Below are 26,978 nucleotides of genomic sequence, written 5' to 3' on the forward strand. Positions count from 1 at the left end.
AACATAACAAAAAGAGGACACAGTGGATTGCTGGAATTTGCATACCATTTTACTTATTTTTTACTCACTGCAACCACTATTTGAAGTAAGGTAGATGGGTTAGAAACACAGAGGATACTTAGAGTAAAATGGGATATTTGTCCATTATTTTAATTCTTTTTCAAAAAATTCTTACTATTTTTTATGCAAATGACATAAATAGAGGACTAAGCATATCAAAGGCAGTGTTGAATTAAATTAAATGGAAGGAATAGTGGAAGGAATTATAATATCAGGAAAATTAACAAGGAGCACCTTTCAAAAAACCTGAGGATTATGATCAGAATATTGTGTCTTAAGCAGTGACATAAATTTTTAAATAAGTATACAGTTCAGGTTCTGTAGAATGAGCAAGAATTCCTTAAATGCCTGAATTCTGGTTATTGTACCGTCACAGTTTTATTTTATGATTTCTAAGCTGTTTTTTACAGGTAGAATACATTCAGACAATTCTAGCCATTAATTTCAGGCATCTGGCATTTGACTTAAATTCTCTATGTGCAACAAAATCTCTTTGCACACATGAAACTGGGACAAATAAACCTTAAAATTTCACTATAATGACTGACAACAAAGTGAGACGTATTTAATTGCATAACACAAAGAAAGGTTACAAAGCTTACAAATGAGTATTTTATTTCCATTAATCATGCAACTTTATCAACTAGCAAACACGGGTTTTGTCATATATTTCAACAAAATTCAATCCAGGATTACTGCTTGTCAGTTTCCTTAACCCAGTTTCTATCTAGACTAGCATACTTGATGAAATAATTATTAATATATACAATTTAATTTCAGTTGCTACTAAATTCTGTGCTTTTCCAAAAACAGAGATGGCATAGGCCTTCTAGATAGCCATATTATTATTCAGACCTCCCTCTACGTCTAATGTACCAATGCAATACCAGGAATTATTATTCCTGATTGTAAAAGTCCACAAAACCACTAGATAGATGGTATGCATCATATGCAGCTGCAGAAGAATGAGAGGTTTGGAACATACTTCTATTTTTAAATATTAGATTCCTCAAGACAGGCATCTGGGTTCATATCTGGACATTTAGACATAGATGGTATAGAATTTCAGGAAAGAGATTACCTCCAGTACATGAGACTACTTTTATTTTGTTGCCTAAAAATTGGGATGATATAGAGAAATAAACTGGAATAATTTGGCTGCAGATGCTAAGTTCCTTTATTGCTTAGCACTTCCCCTATAATACAAACAAGACACAGAAGCATGTGTTCACTTAGTACTACTCCACCCTATTTTACAAACCACCTAAAGTACCTGTCTTATTAGAATCATTATTGCTTCTTGACACATCACAGTAGTGCTTCTACATGTCATACCAATGGCAGGAGTGCCAGACTGAGAATATAAATACATTCAGTTATTTTAAATTTTTTAAAAATTTAATTAATTTAATTCAATTTTTTTTTAATCAGGCCCAGCTATTAATCACTTTGCTCTCTAAATCTCAGGTGCATCAGGAAGCAGTCAGAATGATCAAATATTGCTCCCTGACACCAAGTGACTCATTCTCAACATCAGCACATCTTAAAGGCCGTGCTCATTGTGTTTTTCAGATAGCCTTTGGAGAGTCAGAGGAAAGAAAATACTATAAAGTCTCCCCTCCTCCCCTGCATCTCTTTTCTCTCCAAAAAATGGTATAACTGAGAAGAAAAGAAGGTGCATAAATAACTGTATTCCTTAGGCTGGAACAGATTTGTCACCATGTGAGTCCTATTCCACTGGCCAACACACAAAAATATGATGCATCCTTCCTTTTTTGCAAAATTTAAAAATCCTTACTACTTTGATGGAATGCTAGAGCCCCAGGGACTGTTGTGGGGATGTCTCTGACACAAGTTGTCTCATGCCCTTGTCAAGGGAATTAGTTGGGTCTTTTTAGCTGGATTAGAGGATAAATCCTCTCCATGGAAACCAGGAAGATTTACTTGAAAAGAGACTGTTTTAACTGAACAATTTGCTAGTAAAAATTTAGCTAATTTTAATACTCATCAGTTACAATTTCTTTCAGAAGATAACCTTTGTTGTTTTGTTTTCTTTTTTCTTTTCTTTTTTTTTTTTTTTTTTTTTTTTTCACTGATGCTATATTCTTTCCTACCATTCAGGGGCTCTCAGGCATCAGAACAGAAAAAGGGTTTGCTTCCTCTTTATGAAAGATGACAGATTTTCCTTTCATTAGTCTCCATACTCCCTCTCCCTTTTTCAGATGGAGAAGACCGCGATCACATTTTTCATGTGTCTATTGCTGATTACCAGTCACAAGTTTATACATTGTAGCTGCTTTCTAGGTAGACACCTCTTGGCTTGAGTTAGTGAGAGACCCATGGCAACAGTCTGTCTCTCTTTTGAAGTAAAAATTGGCATTCAAGGGAGAATTTTCCAACTTCTGATAAGCATTCAGTCCTGCTTTAAAACTGCAAATACATTTGTGGATTAGAGCCAGGGCTTGAAAACCAAACTGTTTTGCATTTCCAAACACAAGGCTTTATTAAGTGTTAGGCATTTTAGAACATTTCTGAAGACAGAAAGCATGAAGATCAAAGGTCTATTCAAGCCTACACATATGTGATGGAGGCTGCTGCAGCTACCACCATGCAGGTGCATAGGCTTGAATTGTGCCTGAACACCTGTGATCATTCTTGCTACAAAAGGACAAGAGAGGCATCCACTGAGATTTTGCTTTTGAAAGACTTCCATGTAGGGACACCTGAGCTATTATTTCTTCCTTCCTAAATAAATGTAGCCATTATGAATTCTACTAAAAAATCTTCATCCTCTTACACTGTGCTGTATCATTAAGACATTCAAGATTAGTTAGTGATTGACCCTACCAGATCACACAGGGAGGACAATAGGCAAGAGAAGCAAGGATGGGGAAAACATAAAGTCAATCTTCTAGCATTCTGCCATAGCATTTGTTTTGTTCTAAAACAGTGTCAGGGAAAAGCATACAGCAAAATGTCCCAAAAAATTCCTTTCTCAAGTGCCTAGTGATATTTTTGAAGTCTTATCTCAGAAGCAGCTGCAAGTAGATAAATGACATTTGAGAAATTTCTCTGTTGTACATTATCCAGGTCTAAGTAAGAGAATAATAAAGCAAGAACAAAAGCCCAAATGATTCAAGTGGATTGAAAGCTTACTCCTCTGCATATACTTAACCACATACAAAAACCAACAAAATTCAGCAGCTGTTTCTCTATCTCTAGCTTAACAATGTCTATCTTACTTCTCTGAGACTCAAAGAGCAACTTTCTGCTATATAACAATTAAATTATTTTAAACCTTCAGAAAGACACTGTCTACAAAAGCAGACTATCTTTAAATTCCTGTGAAAGTGACATTATTTTTCACTGTCTTATTTGTAGTGAATTTTAAAAGAAGGAATTTTGAAAAAAAAACAAAACAGCCACCCCCAAAAAAACACAAAAAAACCCGCAAAACCCCAACACATTAAAAATATTATAACCACCAACTTGCTTCTATTTAAAAAAGAAGCAGCAGCAGATTACATTGAAAACATTCAATTAGTATTAAATTTTGTTTTATTAGTAGAAAATTTTAACCTGAAAGCACACCACATCTGTCCACCCATGGACCTCATCTTTTTCAGCTTTCTTCAGTGAAGCTTTCAGTAATCCATCTGGAGCACCTTGCTGTGCTTTTAAAGTGTGTACCCTGGAGTCAGTGTGCATCTGTAGGTTATTTGCATGACATGCCAAGCCAGCACAGACTGAAAAACAGATCTGAAAAGTCTCTGGCTGGTGCTGGCCTCTGTACTGTGAAAGATTAATGTTTGCTTTAATGGTTCTTATATACCTTCAAGAGGGCATCCAAGGTTGAGCCAATGACTCAGGTCTCCTACTTGTGCAGCTTACTGTGGCCACAAATGGAGCCTTAGAAACCGTGAAGGTTTGCTCTGAAGTGCACAGGGACCCTGGTTATTTCAGAATGACTCCACCTAGTTTTTACTCACTTTCTGCCTTAAGAAAACACCCTGTAGAAAGCTGGAAAGCTTATTCCTTATAAGCAGATACTTATAAGGAATATGTCACTAGGTACTCTATTCATTCCAAAACACTTTTTCAAATAGTAATATGAATACTTATAAAATAGCCCAAATACATACAATCCATAATTACAAGTATGTCTGTGGCATAAGTCACAGCCTTAAAAAGGTAGTTCTTAGGAGGAAAAAAAATTACACAAACATTATTATAACTGAACAATTTCCACATTTGAAAAAATATGCCAATAGGAAATAAGTCCAAACCCTTTAAGAGAATCTCTGGTTTCATCACGTAAGAAATCCTTCAAGAAAGTTTTCCAGTGGGAATTCACAACTCACCTTATATTGTCACTTTGCCTTGAATGTAAAAGAGAAAATTTTATGACACAGAATCATAGAACTGTAGAATGGTTTGGGTTGGAAGGAACCTTAAATGATACCTAGTTTCAACTCCAGTGCTATGGGCAGGGACACCTTCCACTAAACCAGGTTGCTTAAAGGTGTATCCAACCTGGCTTTGAACACTTCCAGGGAGAGGGCATCCACAATTTCCCTGGGCTACCTGTCTCAGTGTCTCATCACCCTCACCTTCACACTCATACCAATGCCGAAGTTTTTATTTTCAGTATCCTCAAACAGAAGTGACAACTCAGAACTTAAAAGTATGCAATAAGAACCACCCAAGGGTATGAAACTGATTTTTTAAACAGACAGAAATGCACAGGAATGTGAACATACGGTTGTCATAATAATGCTTTATTTTCCAAATTGTCCTTATTTGCAAAGGAAACAATGTAAGAAATAAAAAAATAGGAATGCTTTTTATCTTCTCTAAGCCTGGCATGCTTGAAACATATTTGAATAAAAATAATTCTTCAAAATAATTATTCCCTCATAAATCTCACAGAATCAGACCTTTCTCTGAACTCCTGGTGAAGAGTGATCATAACTCAATGTCCAGAACTGCTTCAAAATGGAAGCATTTCAAACATAAGATTTCAAAATGTACATGAAAATAGCATTATTATTTTTCGTAAAACTGTGGCACTTAGAAATATCCACATCTCTTTCATTTCTGCAGTGATTATCATTTGTCCTTTCTTTACAGCTACAAAACTGAAAACAAACAAACATTTTTAATTTCCTTTCACCTATTCATAATTTGGAAAAATTCAACTGCAATCATCTTTTACTGTTGTTCTTCCAGTCTGCTATATTTCCTGGTGGAAGAACAGCTGTTGCTCAATTTATGAAGCCAATAGTTAGAGCAGGTAATAAATTGTGGTTTTTTTCCTTCTTCAACACCGCCCTCAACAGTAAGTTTTCAATGTAGAATTATTCGAATTGTACAATGTATTGGGTTGTAATGTAGTCCAATCCCCTGCACTGAGCAGGGCCACCTTTAACTGGATCAGGTTGCTCAAGTCCCATCAAACCTGACCCTGAATGTTTCCAGGGATGGGGCCTCCATCACCTCTCTGGGCAGACTGCTCCAGTGATTCATCACCCTCATAGTTAAAAACTTTTTCCTAATATGCAATCTAAATCTCCCTTGCTCTAGTTTAAGACCATTGCCCCTTGTCCTATCCCAACAAGCCCTTGTAAAATGTCCCTCGCCAGCTTTCTTGTAGCCAGCCTTCAGATACTGGACGGCTGCTATAAGATTTCCACAGAGCCTTCTCTTTTCCAGGCTGAACAACCCCCCCTCTCTCAGCCTGCCTCCAAAGCAGAGGTCATCCAGCCCTCTAATCATCTTCATGGCCCTCCTCTGGACGTGTTCCAACAGGACCATGTCCGTGGGTGGAGGGCTCCAAAGCTGGACATAATACTCCAGGTGAGGTTTCATGAGAGCAGAGATGCAGAATCAGCTTTATCTGCTGTCCACACTTCTTGTGATGCAGCCCAGGATGCAATTGGGTCACTGGGCTGCAAGCATGCATTTCATGCTCATGTCCAGCTTGTCATCCACTATGCAATTAGGTTCCTCTATGCCTGGCACAATTGTCCTCCTCCACATGAATGAAAGGTTTCAACTCCAAATCCTACAAACACCCCACTAATTACATCTCAAAAAGCCCAAAAATACTCAACTTCAACTTCTGGTAACTATTGTATCAGGTTATTTTCTCCTTGAGTTTTTCAGCAAGTAGTTGCACAAATATTATCACTTATTCTAGTCCTCTATCTTCTCCTTGGTACTTTTACACTTCTGTCTTTTCAAACTTCTGAAAATAGGAGAGTAAATTTTATCATTTCCACTTGGTATTTTAGTCCTACCAGAAGGGGTTGTTTTGATAATAATATTACACTTCACATTAAGCAATGCAAAGCTGAAATTAAGCATCATACTGGTCTTGCTCTCTGTATCTGTCTCTGTCAGATTATGGCAAAGAGAAAAGCAATGAGACATTGGAAAACTCTTGACATAATCGGAGACTCAGCAAAACACTGAACAGGCTATAATGCTGTTAAAAGGAATTGATTCATCTTGGGAATCAGCTAAAACTTTAAAAAATAGATTCTAAAGAGCAACGATCATCAAATGCATTAAAAGTGAAGAGCCTTTAATATGTTTTTATTATAATCACACTTAGAAAAACTGCATAAATCTGCCTTCAGCTTAGTCACATCCTCTTGTACGAGGCGGATGTTCCATAATTACCTTTCAAGTTATTCAATATTCTTCAAAAATTACAAGAAAAGGATACAAGAAATGTGGCTGTTTAGAAGTTGCTAGGAAGTTAAATAAGCAAAAAACAGTATCCTCTACTATTTTGTTTCATAACAACTTAATATTATTAGCTGAAATAACAGTATGCCAAAATTAACCACAACTACTGGGCCAAAATACTCATTGTGTGTTACAGCACTAGTAATGGTATGTTTCTGAATCATGCTGTAAGAAAAACACTTTAATATTTTTGGTAGCCTTATAAATGTGTTTGGTTCATAGTGTTCCATCCTGAGAGATACTGAATATCCTCCAAATATTAACTCTATCCTCAAGCTGATGTTCAGAGAAAGTACACAAGAAAAAGACATTCCTTAACTGATTGTTGCAAAATTTAAAAGTTGCATCAGTGTTACCAGTCAATTATTGTATTTCTTGAAGAATTCATGCTGTACTTTCCCTGGAAATATCAGAAAAATAAGGTACAAGGCAAGTCTTTGATAAGTAGTGGCTTTGATGTCTATGGGAATTCATTACATAGCATGCTGAAAACACTTGGAAACCTCAAGGCAGACATTGGCTCTCTCATGGCTTTGAATGAAACCATTCTGACTGCTGAGCTCTTTCTGCCTTTAAGTTAAGGTGCCATAGATCTCTCCTGTACTGAGTTGAAGCATCCTCAGAGAAAGCCTACTCCCATTCTCAGACCACTAAGCTTTCTCATCTTGTGATGGAACTCAAAAACAACCTTGCAAGCTAACGTGGAGTGTGGGTCACCCTCCAGTGTGATCCCCACCAGGGAGTGCAAATAACAGAGCAGTCATTCATGTGGCTCACTAGAGATACATGCAACCTGGTGTTAACTGCTGAAAATCATGTCACAAACCACATCTATTCCCAGGTAGTTTTTCCTTCCTCAGTTCTGCAGCTGTTCTCCTTAGACTCCATTTATCAATCTAACAGCAGATAGATAGAAAAAGTAAAATTTCTACCATATGTGTCTACATATACATGGGTACCCATATTTGTACATGTTCTGATGCAGCAGGAAAACCTGTGCAATTCAGAGGTACTGCTGAAGACTTTCTTTTTCAGTCCATTTCAACTCTGACCTTATGCTGGCACTACTATCACCCCTTCGCAGCTGGATTTGAGTGGCTTTGTTAGAGCAGCTATAAAGTTCCAAAGCCAGAGATTTCAGCTTAGGAGGTAGTAAAGCATCTCTTTTTATTACTTCAGGAGAACCCAACATTCTGCCAGTGCAGTGCTCCAATTTATTGCCAGGAACAGATGAGATGGACTGGGAATTGGATCCACCTAATGACGGGTTTACACACTACTTTGTGTCATTGCTACATGAGGCCACGGGAGGTTCATGGCTTATTCAGAAGGGCAATTGTTTCTGTACCACTGCAAGATACTGAGTACAAATCAAAGCACAAATCTTGCAGCAAGGACTTATCCTCTTCACTTTTGTGTTTTAAAAAACCCAAGCTGCTTACTGTAGCCTCTGCTCTGTCTATGTGGGAAACATTTGGCTTAGGACATCAGTTTGTGTCTTCAGATAGATTTTACTAGACTTGAGAAATGGAAACCTTATTTCAAACAGAAGATTTCTAAAATGGTATGAAATACTGTTTTCTTTATAGCTGATACAGACTGTGAGTGCAGTTGACAAAGATGAGCCTCCTCAAGGACACAAATTTTTCTTTGAGTTGGTGCCTGAATTTGCTGTTCATCCCAACTTCTCCATTGTAGACAACAAAGGTAACTGCTGACCAGCATCATCCTCTCCCCCGCCCCCATACCATGTAAAACTCCATCCAGCAACATCTGTGTATTCTGCTTTTCCATTCTAGATAACACAGCAGCAATTATGACTAGAAGAAATGGGTACAGCCGTAGTAAGACCAGTACATATCTTCTGCCAGTCATAATATTTGACAATGACTACCCCATCCAGAGCAGCACGGGCACGCTGACCATTCGGGTGTGTGCCTGCGACAGCCGAGGGAACATGCAGTCCTGCAACGCTGAGGCCTTGCTCCTCCCTGCTGGCCTCAGCACTGGGGCTCTGGTTGCCATTCTCCTCTGCATCATTATCCTCCTAGGCAAGTACCAGTGATAAGGTTGTTAGCTGATGAGGCAAAAGTCTGGCCACTTCCAGACCCTTGGTATTATTCAACTCCTTATTCACATAACGCTGCAGAAAAATATTTAATACTTGATGTGGTACCTCCTGTAGGAGAGGGAGATACTGTGAGTTGTTTGTCATGACTCTTAAGAAGAATGTGCAAAAAAATTAGGCTATCACTGTTATTCAAATGAAATAAATTTTTAAAACTAGGGTTAGTTTTAGATACCATACTTATTTGCGTAACATTTTATGTTCATTTAGATCCAAGACTTTAAAATAATAAGTTTTGCAGTGATTAAATAGTATCACTTATACTATCTTTTTATTGATTTTTATATTTTAAAGTCAGGAAATATTTAGCTTAAAAGCATACAAGAGGAATGTTCCACTATTTCCATGTGGTAGCAAGAGCAGCTAATTAAGTGAAACTATAGGAAAGAAGTTGCATGGGGGAGGGGAGAGTAGAAGCATTAAAAAGATGGGATGATATATGAAGAAACTAGAATATACCCTAGATAATAACCTGGCTTTAAGAATAAAAACAAACAAACAAACAAAAAACCCAAACAAACAAAAAACAAACCACCACAATTGCAATTTTCATGTTTTACCTACCAGCAAAATGTCTCCTTGCAAATGCCATCATCTCTACATTCCAGTAAAACTCTGGAAAACCTTTTTCTGTCCATTGTCCTAGCAAACACTGCTTGCCAAGGGGGCAGTGACAAGCCTAAAGATGTCAGTTTATATAGTTCTAAAAAGGTAACTTTTTTCAGTCTTTAAACTTTATTCAAGCTACCTCCAGTAAATATTCAGAGGACCACAGAGGTTGCTAGGAAAGGGTTAATATGTAGGAATAATGTAGGGGCAAGATGTAGGGGCATAGGGAAGGGATGAACAAACGGGTTCAAACATTGCCGCTTGCCGTGGTTTGGGTCAGGCCGGTAACAAAGAACCAAGCACTCACTTCTCCCCTCCCCCACTACAATGAAAAGGAAGAAATCCACCCAGAACCTTGTGGGTCAAGACAGCAGCCCTGAGGTTGGTGCTCACCAATTACACTCACGGGCAAAGGAGACTCAGCTTAGGGGAAAACCAATTTATCATTAATCCAAACGAAACAGGGCGAGGAGAAAACGCAAACCAGAGGTTAAATACTTTCCCCCCACCTCTCCCTTCTTCCCTACCCGAAATTACTTTGATCTCTGTAATTCTACCTTCTCCTATCACAGCGTCACAGGGGTGACGTGAAGTGGGGTTTACAGTCTGGACATCACAGGTTGTTTTATGCCGCTCCTACCTCTTCGGGGAGAATGATTCCTCAGTCTTCTCCTACTCCAATGCAGAGTCCCTCCTATGGGAGAAAGCCTTTCATGAACCCTTAAACATGAGTCCCTCCTATGGGAGAAAGCCTTTCATGAACCCTTAAACATGAGTCCCTCCCACTAGGCACAGTTCCTCAGGAGCAAACTGCTCCACTGCACAGGGCTCACAGAGCCACGGACTGCTTCCGAAACAGTCCCCTCCACGGCTGCAGGTCTGCACCATCTACTCTGTGATCTTCCACAGGCTGTAGGTCCAGAGCTGCTTCAGTGGGATCCTTCAGGGTCTGCTCTACTGTGATCCTGCAAGGGTTGCAGGAGACAGACTGCTGTCTCACCATGGGACACAGAGAAAAATCTCTGCTCATGCCCCTCTCTCTCCTTCCTCACCGACTTTGGTCTCCCTGCTCCGGCATTGCTCTCCTCAGGTGTCTCTCTCTCTTCTGCTGGTGTTCTCTCTCTCTTCTAGATGTGCTTTCTCTCACCTCCCCCTCTCCTCTGCCCTGCTCTTCATTAAGGGTGTTTCCCCTTCTTGAATGTGTTAATTGCAGAGGTGCACATCCATTGTTCCCTGATGTCCTGAGGTGGGGCCAGGCATTTTGGAGCTGGGAGAGCTATTCAGAAGCTACTTACGTGAGCCACCCCTGGGGGGCCCTTTCCCTGTTATCAGAAACAGCACTGCACCAACCCAGAACGCTGCTCTCCTGGTTTAAGCATTAACCAACTTGTATTTCCCAGGATGTTGCCCAAGCATAGTTTGAGCTGAGAACTTAAAGGGCACAGCTTCCAGCAGACCAACCATTAGCATTCAAACACTTGCAAACGTTGCTCTCCACCCCGCCTAGGTCTTAACACCATGTCAACATGCTCTGCATCTTGAAAGCCACCCTTCATGCCCCAACACAGCATGAAATGAGTACCCTGAAATACATGCTCTCAGTCATTATGAAACCATCACTGTGGTCTGCTGCAGTGCTGTGTTACAGAAACATTGGACTAAAATAAAAAAATCAAGTTTTCCCTTAGCGCTACACAGCCATAGCACATGGGACTCCAGAAAGTGGTCAGGGACCAGTGCTGTGCAAAACAAGTGTGATCACTTTGTGTCTCTTGGCCCCAGGGTCAGAGCCCCTGATCTACTTAGAAACTCAGATGTAGCTGAAGCCAGAGTAGTATGAAGATGAAGAGCATCTAAACAGAACTGTTAGTCTACAGATAATGTGGTTCTCAGCACCTTACATAATCGTCCAACAAGATATAATGTGTTAGGAAGGAGACTGGTGTCATAATGTCCAAAATATAAGACATATATTAAGTACCTGGCTGTGAAAGACACTTCATGATAACCTATTAATGATCTTCCATAATGTTGTATATGAAGTTTGTAGACCTAAGTGGGCTATTATCTAGCACTAGTAAAACATGAAAATAATGGTTCCTGTACAGATATAAAACCACAAAAACAAACAAAAAAAAATAAAAAAAACAAACAGTCTTTACAGTTGCAGCATTGTACCATGGCATATGAAAATCTCTATTCCTCTCTCCCTGTCTTCATAATGTTCAATTTTTCCTTTTATTCACTAATACTTAGCTCATTCAGACTCAACAAAAGTGCTCAGCAGTGCTGCAATGCATGGTTTGGCAACAACTGTTATGTCTCGTTGACAGATGATCTTGCTGGCCTCTTCTGTTTACTCCAGCTATTGATAGTGTCAGATTTTTAAATGCATTTAAGCATTGAATTCCTACTGAAATCAATAGCATTTAGGCACCAGGATGTATTTACAAAATTCGTGTTCAGTCTTTCATCTACCTCTGTAGATTTTCATTTTGTGTTAATACTTACCTCTCCAAAAGGAAAAGTTATTCAACTGATATTTCTTAAGCTAAAGGAAATGTTTTTAAAAAGAAACATTTAGTAGAAAAGACTGGATTTCAGTTTTTGCAGTCACTGAAGTAAAAATAGTTTTGTCAATAATATTGATAGGTGAAGGTCTTCAGGTTCTTCTTTTCAAAGGGACCTGTAGATCCCATTTTCAAAACTGTGTTGGGCACTTTGAAATACCTAAATCACTATCCTACAAGAGAATGAATTACTTCTGCATATGATATTCTACTAAATTTGATGAAATCACCTTTTATGACTGCCAAGAAAACATCACTTCACAAAACTAAAATCAAAGTCAGACCTTAGTAGTATGGTATACTTTAAGACATTGTCTGTTACTTGACTTCAGAGCAATTGTATACCTATTTCGGAGCTATAATATTTTAACCGTTGCTCTCATAGTTTTAAAAGCATAAGTTTTTTTACTATTTTTCCCTATGTAGTTCATGTTGGAGATTGCTTTTGTCACTATTTTCCTATTAGAAGTCCCATCTCAGGATTAAAACTTTTCCAGTTCAGCACATAATGTAATATATTGGCTCATTTATTTAATTTCTAACTACCCATTTCTTCATTCACCTTTTGTTTCCACTCAGTATTAGTTGTCTTGTTTACGGCTCTCAAGAAACAGAGGAAGAAAGAACCTTTGATCATTTCAAAGGATGACGTTCGGGACAATATTGTGACCTATAATGATGAAGGAGGTGGGGAAGAAGACACGCAGGCCTTTGATATCGGTACACTGAGAAATCCAGAAGCGAGGGAGGAAAGTAAGATGAGAAGAGATGTTATCCCAGAAACTATCTTTCAGATTAGACGGACTGTACCTCTCTGGGACAATATTGATGTTCAAGATTTTATTCACAGAAGGTTAAAGGAAAACGATTTAGATCCATCTGCCCCTCCTTATGATTCACTAGCAACATATGCCTACGAAGGAAATGATTCCATAGCAAATTCACTCAGCTCCCTGGAATCCCTTACCACAGAGGGCAACCAAGACTATGATTACCTCGGTGACTGGGGACCTCGGTTTAAAAAACTAGCAGATATGTATGGTGGAGAAGACAGCGACTGAGACTGGGAAAGTAATCTGTGACACGGTCAGTGTTAGTGGAATTCATGTCTATGTTACTAGATAAAGTGGCCTAATCTCTCTTACTTGAGAATAAAAAATTTACAAAAATTAGGTGTTGTCTTAGTAAGAGTTTGCTTAATCAATAAGTCAAGTGAGTGAATATGAATTTTTTTTATATCTAAATCACTCTCTCTGTCTAGAAACCTCTGATAAAAGGTTTTCACGGACAACAAAAAGACAATAAAAGGCTTTTTGTGCCTTTGATAATGAAATTGAAACTTTTTTTTTTTAAATTGCTTTGCATTACCTTTCCTACTAGCTGGGACAGTGTGAACTTGCAGTGTAAGAAAATCTCAAAAATATACCTTAAAAGACTGATATTACTGCCATATTTATTGAGTTAAAGATCGTTGGTGTGTTGATTCATCATGATATTTTTATATATGTATATTTATATTTTTGTATTTTTATTAAATAAATTAGTATTTATAAAAACACTACTTAATCATGTACTTTGTCAATCATGAATAGCTGTCCAACCTTTCTGAACAAAAGAAACTGCATATTGTGCAACACTTCATTTTTCAATGCATCTTCTTATATTGGATTAATGATTGAAATGTACTGTGCAAGAACAATATGGAGAGAGTGCTCTGTAATGGAAATGCAGTGTAGAAAAAAGAAAAATAATTCTGAAAAAGTCGTTATAAATAAATGCAGTCTGACTTGCAATGTGTATTACTATATGGCATAATAATATAATTTAATTGTGAAACTCTACCCCACATATATTCTTATATGATCAGGTGACCAGTGAGAGCTTTTAAAAAGTATAAGCCTGGGAAATTAAGATCAATTCTGGTACATACAGAATAAAAAAAAGAAAAAAGAAAAAAGAAGAAAAGCCTTTTAAAAACTGCAGTACTTAAGCAAACATCAATAATGAAAAGAAGGCTTTTGTATTCTAATTTTATTTTTGTGGTTTTGAGGCAATTAGGAATATCAGACATTACAAATAGCCTATTTTAAAATCAAAGCAAGACAAGCAAAAAAAAAAAAACCAAGTCCAAGTAATATTTTATTAAAGGTGCTAGTGTTCTCTTCCTTCAAATAAGCACATAAATTTTCATATTTTCTAAAATTTTAATGACAATCTTCAAGTATATGTTTATTTTTAAAAACTATTTGCTGGATCAACTTTTATGCAATGTACTTTTTCTTTCTTTTCTTTTTCCACAACATAGTATAGGAGGAATTTACCTGAAGCATATGTAATCTAACTCAGAATTGTAAGGCTTATCTACATTTGCTTGAAAGAGAAAAATAAAATTCTTATATTTATGAAAAAGAATCAAAGATGTCAACAATATAGGCTGCACACTATCAATAACATTTTTATTTTTAATACTGACTTTAGAGAAAAACAAGTTCACATAGATGTCCAAAATAATCATGTTTTAAGGTCTTTAGATTACTTGGTTAGTTTGCAAAGCTTTTCAGAAAGAAACTTAAAACTCACATTGGCATTTAACTGAGGCACTCATCTCTTACCAAGAGGATAGTAGCCTATACACAAAGTCACTATACCGAGATATAGGAGCACACTCCTGCCTAATGATTTCCTCCCTACTATGTTGACTTTCAGATTATTTCTCAAAATATCTCTTTACTAGTATATATTTTATCCCTCTAGCAAATTCTTCTGCCACCTCCAAAGATGCATCTCAAATTTTCTGAAACTGAATTCCCCCTTTTTTTTTTTTTTTTTGAGGAAATGTATGTGTACGTGTCAGGGAACTGGAGGGTCCAAACAAGCACTTGGGCAGCTCACAGTGAGCTGCATGTCAGGTCTGCAACATCATATTGTGGGAAAAAAATTAATGACACAAAAATATTCAAAATAATCTGCAACCATGTGACAGTTAGGAACATGGACATAATGCAGGAACAAGACATCAGTGTATAGCTATGGCATAAGAATGCATCTTTCATTTTTGTGCTTTTTGAAGGTGAAAGCAAAAGACTTATGGACACCATGTTCTCAACAATGTTGCTGGAAAAGCGAAAGTACACAGGAATGCATTAATCTCTCACTGAAATTTTCATAACTTTAAGGCATTGTTTTAAGAGGGGATAGGAGGAAATAAATACCATAAACCAGCTATGTCCCTGAAGAGGAATGAATGGGAAAAAAAAAGAAAAAATTTAAATAAAAGGAAAAAAAATAAACAAAAATTACTTACAGAAACTGTACACCCAAGCTTCATCTTCAGAGACAAACACCATAGTTTAGACTAAGAGACGAGCTTTTAGCAGTCGTTCAAGTTGTCATCAGAAATCTGAATAGCACAGAATGGCAGGAGAGAGGAAAGTTAAAATAACTGTCCCCAAGGAAAGACAGGTAGAGACCAGTTATATGCCAGCAGAGTTCCATAAGTTTATAAGTAGTTAAGAATTGGTGCAGAACACACCAAAGGGTACTACTTTGATTTCAGAGAGGTTATTGTTGAAGGTAAGATGAAGGAAACAGAATGCGAGTTTTTTTCCTTGAAGACACATACATTTAATTTAGAAATTATATTTTCCCCACAGAAATAATCTTGTGTATTTTTATTTGACACAGCATTTGTCAGCTGATATGCCTAATTGGTCTTGTTCATTCAAATAAGAATGTTCACTCAAAAACAGAATCAATTTTTCCTATTACAGTTTTTTTTTAAATGCATCTTTTTATATCTGATGTAACACAGTAAATAATACAGCACAGAGAAGGAATTCCTATTCATAGTAGTAACTGTTGTGATACAGGTTCTCCCCAGAATTGAGAGCAAATAAGCTGAGAAAAAGGAGTGAAATTGAGTAAAAATATATAAAAAACAAAAAGCAGAAAAAAATTCCCCAACATAAGATGAAGGGGTTGGTTTGGTTTATATATTGTTTTATTTCCCTTTTCATCCGTGACTTTTGTAACATCTTTGTTGAGTTACAAGCTTAGCCTGATAAACAATCACTAACAAAAAAAAAAACCGCTGGAGGTATTCTCCCACAGAAGGCTGAATCTTTCAGTGAAATGCCAAAAGACTCCTCTTTGTGTCAGGTTAAGCAACATAATTGCAACTACCACCTTACATAAACATATCTAACATTTTTCATTAAAGTTTTTCAGAAAAGAATAGTTACCCCCCCAAAAAAAAAAATCCCTCAATACGTTTCTTATGCACTGGTGTCAACAGGCAACACCTTCTGGGCTACTACAGACATTTCAACTGCTAATGGTCTAATTTGCACTGAAAGCTGTATTTTAAAGACACATTAACACTTCAGTCAACACATATGTTAATCTGACAGAGAGAACACATAGGTGTTTCAGTTAATGCATAACAAAGTACATTTTATGATGTACAATTTGTAGATGAACTTGAGAAGCTCCAGAAAGAAAAAAAAAAGTGCAGAATGGGGAAATCAAACATTTTTGCCTCTGCTGTAGGATAATGAATAATATGCATATGATTATCTGCCTATATGTGGGGGTCTATATATATATATATATACATATATATATATGCATGCATATATATAAATCTAAATCCACTCTATTATCTACAGGTTAAGCAACAGAAATTAAATCTTTAGATACCACTTGAATTCAAACAGAAGTGACTACCTAGAAGCAAAAAAAGCATGGCAGAGTATAAGATGCATTCTACTATATATAAAAATAAGGACATAAACCAATGCAATTTTACAGATTGTTTTACACTGTTCTAGCATTCTGTTGCTAGAAGGTTTATTTTACATTTTGGTTCATTTAATAAATCATAATTCAAAAAATGAGGGACCTGGCCTGAACACTACTCAAAAAATCACTTCCAAATCCGTGATTTTTCATCTTCATTAAATTCTCACAGAAAGAGAAATGCAGAAAAGAGGGCTGTGAATGTAACTCTTCTGGGATTCTAAAGAAATCATGTTGATGTTATTTCTGCAGAGGGAGTGGGTGCCTCTCTGTGGAATCAGCCCACTGGCTGTCACTGGGCACCATGCAACAGAGGAATTCCAGGAACATTTACTTCTTTCTTTGTACTCATCACCCTCCACCATCCCCATTCAAAGCAAAGCACTCTGCAACTCTTCACCCACTCTAGCAAATCTTATTAGAATACGTTTTATCAAATTTCAGATCACCAGTAAAAGCAGAAGTGACAATGTCTTGTCACAACTTCAATGTCTTTTTTTTTCATCTTTCTGGTGTGTACTGCTTTAGAACGACATACATTTTCATAGCAGTCCTGTGATTTAAAATATGAGAATATTCCTGATTTTGTTCATTTTACCATGGATTTTGACACATCTTTTGTCATAATATATTAATAATATACCTTCATCAAGCTTGGAATAAACTCCATAATTTTGAAAATCTTCTATTTTTTTTATTTTTTTTTTTTTGGAGTCAACATGCCAGGTGTTTCTCCCATCTCTTCTCAAAGGGAAATGACAGGCTGTACAATGTAAGCCTGCACAAACACACATTTTGATTTTTGATTAAAGTAAAACGGTAATAACACTATTCCCTGCTTGCAGTTTTGTCCTGCAATTTACATTTGAGTTACTGGCAGACATTTAGACCACGTTAGAAACAGTTTATGATCTGTTAGACTAGTGCAACAACATCTTTGGAGGAGCACAGGATACAAAAAATATCCTATTTTTAAAATACCATCCAGGATCTTTACAATTTTCCTGTCCCTCCAGCAGCAGGAGTCAGAACGACCCTCCCAGACACTACAACACATAAGTACATATCTGGCACTTGCTGCTGGAAGAAGGGGTGAAAGTTGCAGTTTCATGAGTAAAAATGGTGAGAAGGAAGTTAAGGCTGGCATTTCTTTTTCTTGAGAATTGCTCTTGTAGCTGTCAAGAAGTAGGCTGCCAGTTGCTAGGAGCAACAATAATAATACCCACTTATATAATGCTTTTCAGCCATAGTTTTAAAATCTTTCTACAAGGAAGGTCAGTATCATTATCACCATTTTTCAGGTAAGAAAAGCACTTATTTTTGCACCAGTTTCCCCAAGGACACCCAGCAGGACACCAGTGGAGACAGGAGCAGAATCCTGCTCATCTTCACATGCCACACTACACTGAAGACAACCATTTAGGAGGCATTAACTCTGATTAGAATTTTTGCCTTTAATTAGCTTTTACTGCCCCTTTTACTTCTTAAAAGAATATGTCTTTCCATGAGACACCATGAGTTGAAGATTGTTGCCCAATTAAGGCTGAATTAAGTATGTGTTTCTGAGACAGGTCCAAAGTAGCTGCAAGAGATGAAGCTGTGGTGCTTTCCTGGGCTTGCTTCTTGGGGGAAGGAGAATGAAAGATTTTGTTTTAATTCCATGTACAAACTGAAAGAAAGAGAAATGTGGAGAAAGTAAGCCCTAAAAGGTGCAGGAATATGCCCAGGTTTGGCAAAAGAAGTAGCTTTAATCTAAAAGTTAATCTTTCATTTAAAGTATATAACAAGCAGGGTGGAGAGTGGAAGAATAGCAGGTTGTAGTATGCAGCATCAGCTGGTCTCCATTCCTTGAAAATGAATTTTTATTTCTAAAGGACTTCTTCCAAGCTTTAACATTTGATTTCTTGAGGAGACATTATGGTTTGATTGCTGAAAAAAAGTGCTTTTTCCCTAGCAGTTCCAGATTGGTAGTGACAAATCTTGAGGAACAAGCCTGAGCAGTGCTCAACAGAGATGCAGAGAGAAAACAAGATGTGAAGAAGCTCTTCAGCACCATCCCCTGCGTAAGTGAGGGGCTTTGTTTCTACTAATGCTCAAATTAGGACACGGCATTGACACTACACAGCACGGCACCGTCCAACCGGATCCAGAGTTAGAGCCAACGGGAGTAAAATGCTTCCCCACCTGCTAACACATATGCTGCCATCTGCAACTTACTGACCAAGGGGGAAATTTATTCTTTTTCAAAGCAATGGCAGTATACTTTCCTCTGTGCCATGGCTGAGTGCCTTCAGCTTCACTGATGTTTGGCCAACCCTGCACTGATTTACAGCCAGCTTTTGGGCAGTGTTACCAATAAGGGCCAGATTTCACCCACTTATTTCTCAGAGCACTTCACAACAGCAGACTTGTTGCAGACTACTACACTAATTTTTTAGAGGAAAAAAATCCTCAAGTTAATGGTCTTTCTCTTGATTTTATTAATATCTGTTAATATTATAAGGAAATGAGTTTTGCATTATATCATTGACACAAGCACAAGCCTGTACAAGTGATGAAATTTGATGTAATTTACACATCATGTAATGTGTAAATTTTACAATTTAACTGATAAAAAGGAAATCACTTTTGATGTTTTAAACCAGATAGCTGCATATAAATTAGAAGCTTGATCCTAACAATCCTATTATTCAGGAATAGATAAATTTTAAAGAGTTAGATAATATTGTATATAGTATATATAATTTGCAGAAAGATTCCCTGTAGAGATTTTAAAATAATCTTACAAAAAAGATATTAATCTATTCTGTTTAACATAAACCAGAGGGAGAAAAAAAGAAAGAAAAAAAAAGTGATAAATTTCTACCTAGTAATTAGGGACTTTCCTGTAAAAAATTTGATATACTTCTAATAGAAAAAAAGTCTGAAGAGAGAAGTAATATCTTTTATCCAACTATATTAGCTGCTTTAATAAAACCAGATAGTTTTTTGGCTTAAGAATCCCTTGTCATCAGAACAAAGACTAGAGAAATCTTCAACACCACTTTATTAGCTGTTCTCATTTATAAACTGCAAGCTTTGAGTATTTCAGTAAGACAATATTTACAAAGTAAACGTGCTGACCCACCCTCTAACTGCAACTTCACATTTGTCATATGTACATAGATATGGCAAATCAATTTATGAGAAAATGTTCTTTGAATCTCACTTTCCATCTAGGAAAAGCAATCTAGGAGAAGTAGGAAAAGCGACTGCCTGAATTTTTAGCATAGGATTGTCAGCATGGCCAAAGAGGCAGAAGAGCAGAATTTTTAAGCAGAAAGTGAAAAATTATTACAGAATCCCAGAATCATTCCAGTTTGAAAAGACCTTTCAGAACATAGAGTCCAACCATAACCTAACTCTATTGACCATTATTCTAACTTTACCAAGTCCAGTGCTTAAGCTCTATCCCTAAGCACCACTTTTACATGTCTTTGGAACTATTCCAGTGATGGTTACTCACCCACCTCCCTGGTCAGCCTCACTCAGGACTCACTCCAGCACCTCAATGTCTTTATTGTATTGAGGGTCTTTAAATAAATCAGTTCATGGCCCTTAAACAGTGGCCCTTCCAGTCTGCAAGGAAGTTTTACACAATTTATATGCACAATACATACATATTTTAATAAATTGTACAATATAATTTAATAACAATTTATCCTGTGGCTCTTGAAATACATGCAGGGTTTTTTTTAAGTATTAGACACAACTTCAGTGAAGCCAGTGAGTACACAGCAGCCAGATGTTGTGTCTTATCCTATGTGTCCTGTCCTACTGTGTATATCCTGACAAAGACAGGGAATCTGAACTGTCAGGTTTCAGCAGTGGATGGCAAAAATCAAGGGTCCAAACCTCCATTGCTCCAAAGTTACTTACATTTCTGATTCTAAAAAGGTCTCCTCTAAATCCATAGGAATTTGCTAGGAAGCAAAGCTTGGATCTGACATACTGTTCCAGGCAACTCCCACAAGGTGCAATATTCTTATGGAATGATGCCTAAAGGATTTTGGGGGTTACTGATTCCATTTACTGACAGTATAGTTCTAAATGTCCTGGCAAACCAGGACACTGTAAACATGGGCTAAATGAAAAAGAAACTTTGTTGACAGAGCTTCAATATTTTCCAGCTTTGCAAAGAACATTGTAAAACGATTATCAGATTATATTTAGCAGCTACAGATTTAATTTTCTATCACCTACAGAGGAAATTATTTTGGATTTGGGTGAAGAATTTAGTCATCTGTACCATAGCATCATATGGGATGCTTTCCCTTTAAAATGTGATACCAGTGAATGATGTCATGATGAAACCGTACCAAGTTCCTTTATTAGAGAATATACACTGCTTGGAAATATAAAATTACGAAGCATAAATCTACATAATACATAAATAATTAAACCTATATAGTGTCAGTCATCAGGAAAAACAACTCTATCGTGCTCCACCCGATTCAAGAACAAATCCATTTTTCCCGGTTTCTTTTTCTCCCCATTTTCTCGCCGTAGTTTCTTGACCTCTCCCCGCTTTTTGCAATAAACTTTGACCTGTAGTTTCAGAGTATATAGGAAAAGACTCACTATTATAAATACCTTGTACATCAACATACATCATTGTACTACTGCCTTAATTTTGTAGTATTAATTTTCTCATTGAGTAAAGCTGCAAAAGCAACTGTAGATGCAGTTCTGTTCTCATTAATATTGTTATTGCTGATGATTTGCTACTAATCTTTTGTTCACACAAGTAGCCAAACCTGCAGACTGTAAACAAAACTAGAAAAAATAATATTCTTTCCCAGTTCCTCCTGATGCACATAGAATTTTCTCCAGCAGTTCAGGTCCTTCAGGTTGGTTTATCTATTGAGGGACTATTTTGTTTTTCTAAAATTAGCTTTGTAGGGCCATTATTGGATTATCTTTAAAGTTTGCATTTCTCTAGTTGCAGACTTTATGAAAGGCTTCATTCTTATTTCAAAAGTAAAAAGTATTTTAATGTTTTGTTTGGGTTTTTTACTAAAGAACATGCATTCTTTCCTCTATGGAACAGTAACACCATTAAGCTTTAAAAAGTGACCTCTAGCAATTGAAGAGGAGAGCTTGATTCAATACTCATCCTATCCCATTTTCAAGTATCATTTTAATAGCCACTAAGAGATCTTTCATGAAGCTTTTAAAATCTCTTGATTCCATTTATTCTTTGATTTGTTTCTATTTAATTATGATCTGAACTCACACTTGCTTTAAGTCTTCTACGCAATTTTCTCAAAAAAACCCTATGAGATCAAGTTTTACAGTACTTTAAATTGTTTTTTAAGACGTTTGAGTATCTTTTCATGCATGTATAATTTTTGAACAGTGAATCTGGAAAAAAAAAACCAAAAAACCAAACCCCATAAACAAATACAACCTGGAAGGATAAGTGGCCTTGGCAACTTACTGAAGTTTTGAAGGATATAATTTCATTTGCAGATGATTAATGTAATGTTGTTTCAGTTTCCTGAAAACCTAAGTATGCTCATTAGAGGCTACAAAGCATTCTTGTGACAACTCAGAGCTAAGGATGAAAAATTAATAGATAGTAGTTTGTTGGGTTATTTACTTTTATACAAAAAAATGACATTTTGAGAAAGAGCAGGACAAAAGAAGATTATACAAAAGCTGCTTACTAATTATTGTGGATCACAGATCTCAGATTACAGTTTGGGAAACATCAAAATGTATCATACAAGGAAGATAACCAGACATGAGAATGGTACCATGAAAAAGGATAGATGTGTGGAGGAATCAAAGTCAGTAGGATTTTGGGAGCAAAAAATCAAAATAAAACATTTTGATCACAATTTAAAGAAGACTAGGGTCTCCAAATGCAGCCAGACTGATTAAGAAAAAGGCTATAGACTATGTATAAGTTATTAACAGTATACACTTATTGTGGTGCTTCTTGGAGCATAATCAAAGAAAAACAAATCACCAATATGCCAGATATGGAAATTTGAATCTCAGTAGCACGTACACATTTTGTACATTAGATTCATATATAAATATTATCATTTCCATGTGGAATTTTTCTCTATGCTTTCCCATTTCTTGTATAACACAGTGCTAAGGCATATTTGATGTATTCTCATTTTCCTACTGGGATATATGCAGAATAAAAGAACATAAAAAACCCAAACAAGAAACAACAAAAGATTGAGGAAGAGTATTTAATTGGTTTCTGCAGGAAAATACTAGCTGGTTTAGGTTTTTCTGACTGGCTTCTGCTGTTTCTGTCCCACTGCCTCTGCCACTTAGAGTCTCCCAAAAATGCCTCTCATGCTAACCCTGATAACAAGAAAGGATGAGCCTCTGTATGCAGAGGAAGAGAGCCAGGGCCCTCTTGGTCTCCTGAATCACAGTCTGGGGAGGATGGTGAACTAAAGCAGAACCTAAAAGGCACACCCAAGAATATTTATTTCTCCACTATGGACCTTTCTACCTTGAAAGCTGGGGAAAAGAATGTGCAAGGCATTGCAGTACACAGACGAAAAGTCTGTGAACCTGATCGATTTTGTTGCTTTTGTCATATTAACATGAATATTTGAGGTCAAATGTTTGACTTTAAAAACTATTTGATGGGGTTTTTTTTACTACTTTCTAGCTTCATATAAGAAATTTACCATTAGAGCATATAAACCGTATTATTTTTTATTAAATTTTATCTAAACTATTAAAACAAAATTTTACCTATAATATATAATTTAATTACGTCTTTTTCTTATGATATTTGCAAAGCTACTTTTATTATTACTTTTGTTATCAAATGAATTTCATATTTTCTTCTGGAACATAAACAAAGTGCTTGATGACTATGCCATATTTATAAACTAATAAATCAATCTGAAGAAAAGATTAAAAAATTGTGATAAAATATATCTCTTCAGAAGTTTCTTTCAGTCAAGAACATGAAAAATATCACTAAAGATATATATCTTTAGGTATTTATTATCAGGTCCTACTTATTTTTCAATCACTTTAGAAGTATAAGCTAGAAAATTTCCATAATACCATGCTTTCCTAGTGTAGCCCTGTAGAAACCTCTTCAGACAATAAAGAAAATTAGTTTACCAGTAATAGGTATTTCTAAATTTAAGCATCACCAGTATAGAAACTTTTAAAACTAGTTAAGCAGTCATGAGGAAAACCTTAGAGTAGTTTTCTGCCATAGGACACCATTGAGTAACAGTATGCAATCTACAGACACTTATGTTTAAAGAGAAACTGTTGAACCGTGCTCTGCATGTTTGAAAACTTCTCATTATCAGTCACCTCTGACCTGAAAAATACAAACCAGGCCTCAAACATGAGCCTCAGGCTATATTGGAATCCATTAAGGTTATTTCATTAAGTTGCTCTGTGTAAACCTATTTTCAGGTCAAGATTGTTACTTTCCCTACCATTCTGCATTGTATCTGTTTGGTTTATTTTTTTTGACACATGCTTCTTACCGGAATACACACTGGAATCTATGATACTGTATCCTAGTACAGCTTAACACCTGAATGAATATTTAGGTAATCAGGTAACCTTAGAAATACACTGCACCAGATTTGGTAGGGTAAGGTTAATGGCTGGGCTTGATGAACTTTTGGTCTTGATGGTCTTTTCCAACCAAAGTGATACTAAGATTCTATGACACCAGTCTGCCAGTTCTCCAGCATGGTGGAGAAGGATGTTGGTATACTTAGGGTTGTTCTGACTGCCTGAAGCAGTTTATGTGCAATTGAGGCCAAAAGACTTGATATGTAAACACCATGCAACTTAGCTAAATGGAATTAACTTGGCCAATTTACACTCTGATTACATCCCGGTGAGGTCATGTAGCCCTTCTCAAAACAAAAAGAGTCCTTTATCAGCCATAGTCTTTATGCATTTCTTAAATACATCTCTTTTCCCAGAAAATAGGTACTGTATTGTGTTTACCATAGAAGATTTATATCCCGCTTTTCCACAGACTGCTTCTGGTGTTTACCACACATTCTGTTACCTTCAGTCTGGCATCCAGACTTAGAGACAGAACCTGACATTTTGAGACATGCATTAATTTAATACAATGAAACTTCCCACTGTGTTAAAGCAACATTTTTGTGGATGCCTTTAAAGAATGTTTAGAATAAAACATTGACTCAAACTGCATCTTAAAAGGGAAATTGTCTGAAGTCTCCATTGTCAGTTTGTCCTTACCTGTGATTGATAAGATATGAATTATCCAGGTCAGCTCAAGACAAGATTTAAAAGCTAAATAACTAGAAGAAGCCTGGTATGAGTGGGATATACAAACTCTTTTTACTCAGCGTCTACAGGATATCAAAATTTTTCCAGAATGTAAACATAACAGTTTATTTTGAAGCTAAAACATTAAATGGTTATCACAGTTAAACATTAATGAATTACACAGACACAGAGAACAGAACTTTTCACAACACGTATGATAAATTATTTTGCAGTAAATGTATTTTGAAATAAATTGTGGTCTATTCTGCATTGCAGGCTAATCTATATTTAATACACATTTAGAATAAATTTACCTTTGGAGAAACCTGAATTGTATATTATACTGAAAAGAATAGCATCTCTCTATGACAGAAAAACTTTATAGACTTAAGTATGCACTAATAATTTTGTAGGTCTTTATTGATTCAGTAATAATTCCCCGAGCTGGTGATTTTCTACCACTGCTAGAATTTGTTCTTTCATCCAATAAAGTTACTAAACCTATGCTATAATAAATGTTACTTCCAGAGAGCTTATTCAAAAGAGCAATATGACCAATAATTATATTCTATCAGAGAAAATCAATGCATCTAGAGAAAAATAAAAAACGCAGTGCCTTGGTTTGCAACCATTGTATAAACCAGATATGCTAAGATCACTTTTTTCCTTTGGATTTGTTAAAAAAGTAAAATAATCACCTTTATAGAGCTATTTTGTTATCTGAGTATTCTTTCACAAAGATGCAATTTATTTTTTTTTAATCCTGTCTTAGCAATAATTCTCATATCAGCAATTAAATTTGTAGCCTGTTTGTCTCCTTAAAATGTGTAGCAAACCAATTAGAATTTATTATTCTAATATAATTTAATAATTTTCTAATAATTTATTATTATAATAAAATGATACTGGGAACCTACTAATTGTAGACAAGGAAAGGGGAAGACTATACCACTGAACACAAAAAATGGAAGATGATGCGTCTAACCCTATTATTTTAAGGGCAAAAGAACAGAAAGAAGTAGCCTAGATTTAAAAGAGATAAAGAGGATTGCCATGGATATAATTCAGGAAGATGGGATGATCAACAATGTCAAGAACTGAAATGGAGCTGAGGACTCCTCATTAGCAGAGAATAAGAGGACACAAACTACTTCAGGGAGAGTGGTTTCTATGGAAGCCACAGCAGAACCCTTAATAAATTTAGACAAATAATTGCTTCAAGGTAAGAAAGCACTTCTGAGAAATACAATAAGCAACAATAGATTACATACCCCTGTAAAAAAAATAAATTAATAAAAAAAATCAAGAGTTCAGCTGTAGAGAGATTCACAGTACTTCTTGGTTTCTTGTTGACCTTTCTTGTCTTGATGTACATCTTGTGCAAGATGTAAATTTCAAAAATGAATTTTTAAACAAGAAAGTAAGGGAAAAAGAGATATAAAGTGGGATGGAGAGGAAATGGATAGAATATATTTGTGTCTTTCTGAAAGATATAGCTATGGAGGAAAGGTGGTGAAGAAATCAGTCACAGGAAGACAGGCTATATCATCTCTTTTCTTTTCCAAAGACTTGTTAACTAGATTTTGTAGTTCACAGGATTTACCTGTGGGAGATTGAGGAAAAAAAATCTCACATTTCTCTCTGAAGTTAGTAATTTTGTGGCAGCATCAAAAACTAAAGGTCATAAAAGCCATGAATGTTATATACATTAAATGTTTATTACCCAGATGTGCAGTATGATACAGAACATAAGGAAAATAATTGCC

At 36.2% G+C, this 26,978-nt stretch overlaps 1 protein-coding gene across 2 annotated transcripts in view; it reads left to right on the forward strand.

Moving 5' to 3' along the window:
- Positions 1–13,181, forward strand: part of LOC103525551 (cadherin-9) — a 105,559-nt gene extending 92,378 nt beyond the window's left edge. For both annotated transcript variants that reach the window (XM_008490511.2, XM_030444791.1), the window contains 3 exons: positions 8,403–8,520; positions 8,613–8,864; positions 12,700–13,181. In XM_008490511.2, the coding sequence (XP_008488733.1) occupies positions 8,403–8,520; positions 8,613–8,864; positions 12,700–13,181 (852 nt within the window). The remainder of the gene's footprint in view (positions 1–8,402; positions 8,521–8,612; positions 8,865–12,699) is intronic.
- The last annotated feature ends 13,797 nt before the right edge of the window (positions 13,182–26,978 follow it).

Source organism: Calypte anna, chromosome 2 (genome assembly GCF_003957555.1).
Source record: "Calypte anna isolate BGI_N300 chromosome 2, bCalAnn1_v1.p, whole genome shotgun sequence".
Taxonomy (NCBI): domain Eukaryota; kingdom Metazoa; phylum Chordata; class Aves; order Apodiformes; family Trochilidae; genus Calypte; species Calypte anna.